The sequence below is a fragment of the Pleuronectes platessa genome, chromosome 24, assembly GCF_947347685.1.
Source record: "Pleuronectes platessa chromosome 24, fPlePla1.1, whole genome shotgun sequence".
Classification (NCBI taxonomy): Eukaryota; Metazoa; Chordata; class Actinopteri; order Pleuronectiformes; family Pleuronectidae; genus Pleuronectes; species Pleuronectes platessa.
In genome coordinates, this window is record NC_070649.1 from 379976 (window position 1) to 389824 (window position 9849).

A 9849-nucleotide genomic window follows, 5' to 3' on the forward strand; every position below is an offset into this window, starting at 1 on the left:
CTACAGCTGAAGATCCACAGATTTGAACAAACAGGAAACAAGGACTCGAGTTTAAAAGAGAAAACCGCCTGAGCTGCTCAGACCAGCATGTAATGGAGAAGAGGTCAAATCCAACATCTGGAAACACACACACACAAACACACACACACACACAGCGACATACGATACCTGTGTGTTTGTGTGTGTGTGTTTTAATCAGCGGCCGGTGGAGGTGGAGATTTACAGGCTTTAGAGACTTAACAGGCACAAAGACGACATTAATGACGACGGCAGGTAAACATGGGAACACAATTCACTACACAACTTACTGCTTTTTAACACAACAGAAAGATCTGATCTGACACCAGCTCGACTCTAAACCAGTCACATTGTGTTTTATAGAAACTTGACACATTCAATACATGAATGTTTTAACAACGTCGCACAAACTGTTTCTGTAAGTCAGACACAAATAATAATTTAATACATGTTAAAAAAAACAAGTTTACAATGAAGATGTAAAACCAGGAAGCAAAGAGAGGAAACAAACAGGAAGCACAGAGGAAACAGAGAGGAAGCACAGAGGAAACAGAGAGGAAACAGAGAGGAAACAAACAGGAAGCACACAGGAAACAGAGAGGAAGCACAGAGGAAACAGAGAGGAAGCACAGAGGAAACAGAGAGGAAACAGAGAGGAAACAAACAGGAAACAGAGAGGAAACAAACAGGAAGCACAGAGGAAACAGAGAGGAAACCGAGAAGAAACAGAGAGAAAACAGAGAGGAAACAGAGAGGAAGCACAGAGGAAACAGAGAGGAAACAGAGAGGAAACAAACAGGAAACAGAGAGGAAAGAAACAGGAACAGAGAGAGGAAACATAGAGGAAACATAGAGGAAACAGAGGAAACAAACAGGAAACAGAGGAAACAAACAGGAAACAGAGGAAACAAACAGGAATCACAGAGAGGAAACAAACAGGAAACAGAGAGGAAACAAATAGGAATGAGAGAGGAAACAAACAGGAAACACAGAGGAAACAGAGAGGAAACAGAGAAGAAACAGAGAGGAAACAGAGAGGAAACAGAGAGGAAACAGAGAGGAAGCACAGAGGAAACAGAGAGGAAGCACAGAGGAAACAGAGAGGAAACAGAGAGGAAACAGAGAGGAAACAGAGAGGAAGCACAGAGGAAACAGAGAGGAAGCACAGAGGAAACAGAGAGGAAACAGAGAGGAAACAAACAGGAAACAGAGAGGAAAGAAACAGGAACAGAGAGAGGAAACATAGAGGAAACATAGAGGAAACAGAGAGGAAACAGAGAGGAAACAAACAGGAAACAGAGGAAACAAACAGGAAACAGAGGAAACAAACAGGAATCACAGAGAGGAAACAAACAGGAAACAAAGAGGAAACAAATAGGAATGAGAGAGGAAACAAACAGGAAACACAGAGGAAACACAGAGGAAACAAACAGGAAGCACAGAGAGGAAACAAACAGGAAATATAGAGGAAACAGAGAGGAAACAAACAGGAAACAGAGAGGAAACAAACAGGAAACAGAGAGAGGAAACAGAGAGGAAACAAACAGGGTACAGAGAGGAAACAAACAGAAAACACAGAGAGGAAACAGAGAGGAAACAAACAGGAAACAGAGAGGAAACAAACAGGAAACAGAGAGGAAACAGAAAGGAAACAAACAGGAAACAGAGAGGAAACAAACAGGAAAAAGAGAGGAAACAAACAGGAAACACAGTGGAAACAAACAGGAAACAGAGAGGAAACAAACAGGAAACAGAGAGGAAACCAACAGGAAACACAGTGGAAACAAACAGGAAACACAGAGAGGAAACAAACAGACATCACAGTCCGTTTGTATATTATGCATTAATACATTACACCAGTTAATAAACATGTAATTACAGCAGATTATTATAAATGAAAACCTCTTCAACACGTGCGGCTGCATTAAAATATAAATATTGTGTAAGAACCAGGATCCGACTGAATCCAGATCAGTTTCATTTCACCACAAAAACTAAAACATTTAGTTTTTGTGGTGAAATGAGACGAAGACGAGACGAGTCAAACGAGGATCGAGAGACAGACTGGGATCGAGAGACAGACTGGGATCGAGAGACAAACTGGGATCGAGAGACAAACTGGGATCGTGTCCCGGAGGTAAACAAACACTGTAACATGCACAGAACGTTAAGGTGAGGATCCTGCTTGCTGATTGGTCGGACGGACCCTGATGATCAGCAGCAGAAGCTTGAACAGAGTTTCAAGATGCCTTCTCTGAAAGACACAAAAAAATTATGAGTGGAAACGGTAGATAAATATTGTAAGAGTATTTGTTCTGTTACTACACAATGATTTCATTTTAGATTTAAGCTCTTACAATAAAAGTTGTATCTTTGTACATGTATGTGTGTGTATGTGTGTGTGTGTGTGTGTGTGTGTGTATGTGTGTGTGTTACCTGGCAAAGGGGAGGTATGAGAGGCCGTACCTGTGACAAACACAACAGCAGTCAGGTACAACACAGGGACAGATGGACCGTGTGTGTGTGTGTGTGTGTGTGTGTGTGTGTGTGTGTGTGTGTGTGTGTGTGTATTATACCAGGTGAAAGCCAAAACTTGGAGGAGACAGAAAATCAGAGCGAGGGTGTAATTCGTCCACTGGAGAGAGAGAGAGAGAGAGAGAGAGAGAGAGAGAGAGAGAGAGAGAGAGAGAGAGAGAGAGAGACGTTATTACAACACAGCATCTGGAAACAGGAAGCTGTGGGCGGGGCTTTCTAACACAGGAAGTGACATCATATCAACAACACAAAGTCTTGTGTTGAACGTCATACAAATGTTTTGGCTTCATAATGATGAGTCACAACATCAACACAAAACTTGACATGAATGTTTCCAGCAGCGATTTGTACATCACAACTAAACCGAGGTCCGTGATTGGCTGTGAGGTTCTTGTTTCTCACCAAATAGGCCGAGCAGAGCGTCAACACCAGACAAACCTGCAGAGGAACACACGTGAAACCTGAAGCTACGTTCATCTAGACAACTGGGTTATATATTTAATAAGTACAGATGACACGTTCATGAGTCAGACATGAAAACATTGGACACTGAACCAGTTGGGAGTTCCTCTCACCAGAACCAGGACGGTGGCCAGCGCTCGCTCTCTGGCGCACATGGTCCTCAGCTGCCGCCACGGCCCCACCAAGAACATGATGCTGAAAGCACAACACCAGGTGTGACACCGACTGACACCACTGGAGGGCAGCACACGCCTCCGGGAATGATGGGTAATCTAGTTTCTCCCTTCTAATCATTACTGATTGGATCTTTTATTTGACTGTTTACATATTTGGTCTTATTTTATCTGTGAGACACCAGGAGAGACACAAGGAGAGACACCAGTAGAGACACCAGGAAAGACACCGGGAGAGACACCAGATGAGACCAGATGAGAACAGGAGAGACACAAGGAGAGACACCGGGATAGACACCGGGAGAGACACCGGGAGAGACACAAGGAGAGACACTGGGAGAGACACCAGGAGAGACACTAGGAGAGACACAAGGAGAGACACTAGGAGAGACACCAGGAGAGACACAAGGAGTGACACAAGGAGAGACACAAGGAGAGACACAAGGAGAGACACCGGGAGAGACACCGGGAGAGACACTGGGAGAGACACAAGGAGAGACACAAGGAGAGACACCGGTAGAGACACCGGGAGAGACACAAGGAGAGACACAAGGAGAGACACCAGGAGAGACACCGGGAGAGACACCGGGAGAGACACAAGGAGAGACACAAGGAGAGACACCGGGAGAGACACAAGGAGAGACACAAGGAGAGACACCGGGAGAGACACCGGGAGAGACACCGGGAGATACACAAGGAGAGACACAAGGAGAGACACCGGGAGAGACACCGGGAGATACACAAGGAGAGACACAAGGAGAGACACCGGGAGAGACACAAGGAGAGACACAAGGAGAGACACCAGGAGAGACACCGGGAGAGACACCGGGAGAGACACAAGGAGAGACACAAGGAGAGACACCGGGAGAGACACAAGGAGAGACACAAGGAGAGACACCGGGAGAGACACAAGGAGAGACACCGGGAGAGACACCGGGAGAGACACAAGGAGAGACACAAGGAGAGACACCGGGAGAGACACCGGGAGAGACACCGGGAGATACACCGGGAGAGACACAAGGAGAGACACCGGGAGAGACACCGGGAGAGACACCAGGAGAGACACAAGGAGAGACACCGGGAGAGACACCGGGAGAGACACCGGGAGAGACACAAGGAGAGACACAAGGAGAGACACAAGGAGAGACACCGGTAGAGACACTGGGAGAGACACAAGGAGAGACACAAGGAGAGACACAAGGAGAGACACCGGGAGAGACACCGGGAGAGACACCGGGAGATACACCGGGAGAGACACAAGGAGAGACACCGGGAGAGACACCGGGAGAGACACCAGGAGAGACACAAGGAGAGACACCGGGAGAGACACCGGGAGAGACACCGGGAGAGACACAAGGAGAGACACAAGGAGAGACACAAGGAGAGACACCGGGAGAGACACCGGGAGAGACACCGAGAGAGACACCGAGAGAGACACAAGGAGAGACACAAGGAGAGACACAGGGAGAGACACCGGGAGAGACACTAGGAGAGACACAAGGGGAGACACAAGGAGAGACACAAGGAGAGACACTGGGAGAGACACTGGGAGAGACACCAGGAGAGACACAAGGAGTGACACAAGGAGAGACACCAGATGAGACCAGGAGAGATACCAGGAGAGACACAAGGAGAGACACCGGGAGAGACACCGGGAGAGACACAAGGAGAGACACCGGGAGAGACACAAGGAGAGACACAAGGAGAGACACCGGGAGAGACACCGGGAGAGACACCGGGAGATACACCGGGAGAGACACAAGGAGAGACACCGGGAGAGACACCGGGAGAGACACCAGGAGAGACACAAGGAGAGACACCGGGAGAGACACCGGGAGAGACACCGGGAGAGACACAAGGAGAGACACAAGGAGAGACACAAGGAGAGACACCGGGAGAGACACCGGGAGAGACACCGAGAGAGACACCGAGAGAGACACAAGGAGAGACACAAGGAGAGACACAGGGAGAGACACCGGGAGAGACACCGGGAGAGACACCGAGAGAGACACCGAGAGAGACACCGAGAGAGACACCGAGAGAGACACAAGGAGAGACACAAGGAGAGACACAAGGAGAGACACCGGGAGAGACACCGGGAGAGACACAAGGAGAGACACAAGGAGAGACACAAGGAGAGACACCGGGAGAGACACCGGGAGAGACACAAGGAGAGACACAAGGAGAGACACCGAGAGAGACACCGAGAGAGACACAAGGAGAGACACAAGGAGAGACACAAGGAGAGACACCGGGAGAGACACCGGGAGAGACACAAGGAGAGACACAAGGAGAAACACAAGGAGATACACCGAGAGAGACACAAGGAGAGACACAAGGAGAGACACAAGGAGAGACACCGGGAGAGACACCGGGAGAGACACAAGGAGAGACACAAGGCGAGACACAAGGAGAGACACAAGGAGAGACACAAGGAGAGACACCGAGAGAGACACAAGGAGAGACACAAGGAGAGACACAAGGAGAGACACAAGGAGAGACACCGGGAGAGACACAAGGAGAGACACCGGGAGAGACACCGGGAGAGACACCGAGAGCGACACCGAGAGAGACACAAGGAGAGACACAATGAGAGACACCGGGAGAGACACCGAGAGAGACACAAGGAGAGACACCGGGAGAGACACCGGGAGAGACACCGGGAGAGACACCGGGAGAGACACCGGGAGAGACACCGAGAGAGACACCGAGAGAGACACAAGGAGAGACACAAGGAGAGACACAAGGAGAGACACTGGGAGAGACACCGGGAGAGACACCGGGAGAGACACAGGGAGAGACACCGGGAGAGACACCGGGAGAGACACCGAGAGAGACACCGAGAGCGACACCGAGAGAGACACAAGGAGAGACACAAGGAGAGACACCGGGAGAGACACCGAGAGAGACACAGGGAGAGACACAGGGAGAGACACCGAGAGAGACACAGGGAGAGACACTAGGAGAGACACCGGGACAGACACCAGGAGAGACACCAGGAGTGTTTGAGTTGTTACCTGGCCAGAACGCAGATGTTTCCCACCGTGTAGAAGACAACGAAGACAGCGAGACCGAAGCCCGGGATCCAAACCATGAAGGTGGACTGAGGACAGAGGACCATGCTGTTACCATGGAAACAAACAAGACGACAGACAGGTGGAATACACGTTACCATAGAAACCAACAGGCGTACCATTGAGGTACAGCCACACGGACTCACCAGTAAAGACATGAACAATCCCAGTATGAAGCAGACCAGGAAGCCCTTCACCCTCTTGCCCCAGGCCAACGTGGTCGCCTGATTGGCTCTCTGCACACATGACATCATCAGGTGGAGGTTACACAGACAAACTGCTTCAGGTCAAATCAAATATTGACAAAGTTTCATCCCAGTTTACTTCCTTCAGTTTGACTCATTTCTATAAATGATAAGTGTGAGATTAGAACAGTTTATTTCAGGGATTAGTTTTAACTTTAAACACTTAATATTATTATTGCATTACTTATGTGTAATAACGTGAACAATATGTGTTTCAGATGAATCATAAACATTTTCATGACATTGTAAAAAGACTGACTCATGAATTCATGAGTAAAATCAGTTTAAAACGTTATCATCACTTTAAAGTCCACAATATTTTGACGTTTGAATAGATGAAATGATTCTAAGTCAAATTCAACCAAGTGGCTCAGTGACTGAACAGCTGTGTTCTCCTTCACATGCTATCAGCTAACAGCTAGCAGCTAGCAGCTAGCAGCCGCACTCACCTCCAGGACCCCGGGGTCCTCCGTGTCCCCGCCCACGTCCTGCCCGCTCAGCACCTTCTTTAATTTATCCATTAACTTGCTCAGGATGTTTCCAGATGTTTCCAGATGTTTCACACTCAACCGGAGACAAACCGACAAACAGGTGGTCAACACTTGATGCTCTAGAACTGGGTCGACCTCTTGTCTCATTAGCATCAACACACACTCATTATTTACATATCTGTGAGGACAGTTTCTTGAACCTGAACAAAGTGTCTTCACACATAAAGTACACACATCCCTCGGGCTGCATCAACAATGGAGCTGAACCAAACTCAGTATCACATGTATGTGACTGTAGAGCAGTGTTTCTGTTCACACTCAATATAATGGTAGCAGTAATGAGTCTTTACTGTTGTAAAGGGTATTTCACACACGTTTAACATGTGATGAGACAAATGAAGTACATCTGCAGAGACAGAGCGCCATCTGGCGGCTGCACTGACAAACTGCACCTAATCCCAGTTCACACCTGTATCTCTCAGGAGAAAGAGGCCAATTGAAACTTCAATACCCAGAAACCCCCTGTGCTGACGTTGGTTTAGTTCACTGGACTCGAAGGTGGTGAAGACGATTCCAAAGGAATCTCACAGGAAGTGAAAGGTTTGATAGGAATGTGTTTACTAAGTAAATAAAGTAGATTGCGAGTCGTCTTTGTAACTGATGCAGATGAAGACGTGACTGTTGGTGTGAAATCCTTCATGTTGGTTGATGAAGTGTTTCTGTCACAGTTCTTCTGTGTCAGCTGGAAAAGCAACAGAAGATCATCACTGATGTAATGTTCAGTATGCAGCTGCTGTCAAAGAAGCTTCTTACCATAAACATTCTCACCTCTTGTTGAATTGAACCTGGTTTTCACTGCACAGCTCCAGATGACAAGTCTGTGACCATCACACGTATCACACGACGTCATGATGTTTAATAGTGTCAGTGTGTGGACAATGAATAGAGTCCCCAGCTGTCACCAGCATGTTCAGAGACGGATCCTCTGTCCTGAGTCAAGGTTTCTCCACATTTGTCTCTTCTTCAGTCTATGGAATCCAACCTGAGAAGTGACATGTTTATACCCTCCGTCAACATTGAGTCAGTTTGTAGTAAATCACTTTTACTCTTTAAAACCAGCAGTTTATTTAAAACGCTCATTCAAACTTTATTCTTCAACTATAACTTATTTAAAATACAGTCCAGAACCTGATTGCAGTAGTTTGCCTAAAGATCCAGCAGAGGGCGCTGCCTCTCAGCCGGACCCGTTCCTCTGGATCGTCAGTGAAGTAAAGTCAGTGACGTCACATTGTTTTGTTATGAAGATGAAAACCAGTGGATTCATCGAGTTGAAGTTCGTTGTGTTTATAAAGACGTTCTTCTGATATTCACACACTAACAGATTTAAAGTGAAACTACGAGTAAGAGAATAAAAACATGACTCACATCAGACCACGACACTGGAGGAAGATTTCTGATGGAATCCAAACGTTTGAAAAATGTTCCGTGTGTAGAATTTAGTGACATCTAGTGGTGAAGATGCATGTTCCATAGAAACAAAAAGGTTGAGTTTATCCAGTCTGGGCTTCTGTAAAAAAACATGGCTGCCTCCGTAGAGAGGAGCCCTCCCACTGACCTTCATCTTTATCTTCATCAGTGTGTTCCAGCTCCTCACACCCGAGGGACGTCGAGAACATAGACCAGAGTTAAACACTGATGGAGCTCGTTCTCTGGTTAGAAGTATTTTATCTTCATGTACAAACACTGCAGGAATATACTCCACACAGAACATACAGTTACATTATCAACCTGAATCAATATTTCAATAAATACAATCACAGAAAACACTAAATAATTGTGTTCCTGAAGTAGAGAAGGGGGAAACACTCCTTTGCTCTTTAAGCTGTAGAGTCTAGATATCTTTAAGTTTACTATTCTGCATTTATATAAATATGTATAAATGAAGTTAATGTTAGAATTCTCCTCTTTAAAAGACTAAATTACATTTACATGATAAATAATCATTCAACCAATCCAAAGTGCGAGTAAGTGAATACAAACATTAAATAAGTGAAAGATTTAATTTACAATTGCAGAGTTAAAGACGAGTTCTACATATAATTAAACATTATTAAACATATAACATCCTGAAAGTGATGACGCTTGGCTAACGCTAATGCTAATTTAGGCGTGCAGTTACCTGTCGGCTAACGCTAACGCTAGCTCGCAGCTAGCTGTCGGCTAATGCTAATGCTAGCTCGCAGCTAGCCGTCCGCTAATGCTAAGGCTAATGCTAGCTCGCAGCTAGCTGTCGGCAGCAGCTTGTTCAGTTTGGTTTTCACGTCTCAGGATCAACTTTGTCTCTTTAACAGTGAAACAAGCCGAACGCTCGTTCATCAGTTTCTCCTTTACTACCACAGGGTTTCTACTCGTTTCTTCATCTTGTCTTCATCACTTGTTTCCTCCGTCACTTCCGTTCTCCACAAACAAACCACAGCACAGCGCTGATTGGTTGAGGGAACCAGCGCGGACCAGGCCACGCCTCTGATTAGTGGAGCACACTCCAACAAGAGCAGATCGTTTGAGACGCAGGTGCGATGAGATGGCGGTTAATTAAAAATGAAAGAATTAAATTAAATTAAATTAAATTAAATTAAATTAAAGTTGAATTTACTGATCACACAGAAATAATATCAGTTCAAAACATAAGTAACTGTTTACAATCTGATCTTCCAACATGAGACAGAACTTTGTTCAAATAATTAAAAAACAAGTTTCACAGCTGCCACTTGCACATAGACATTAATAAACATTAAATAAATACATATTGAATAAAAACATTTGAAATAAATACATGTGAAATAAATACACT

At 46.1% G+C, this 9849-nt stretch overlaps 1 protein-coding gene across 1 annotated transcript; it reads right to left on the reverse strand.

The window, feature by feature from the left end:
• Nucleotides 1–2232: 2232 nt before the first annotated feature.
• Nucleotides 2233–7028, reverse strand: LOC128430932 (vesicle transport protein SFT2B-like). Its single transcript, XM_053417068.1, has 8 exons — nucleotides 6957–7028; nucleotides 6409–6498; nucleotides 6206–6291; nucleotides 3129–3210; nucleotides 2956–2991; nucleotides 2595–2653; nucleotides 2455–2484; nucleotides 2233–2272 (listed from the first exon to the last, which is right to left on the reverse strand). The coding sequence occupies exons 1-8, from the start codon at nucleotides 7026–7028 to the stop codon at nucleotides 2233–2235; spliced, it is 495 nt and encodes a 164-aa protein (XP_053273043.1).
• Nucleotides 7029–9849: the final 2821 nt, after the last annotated feature.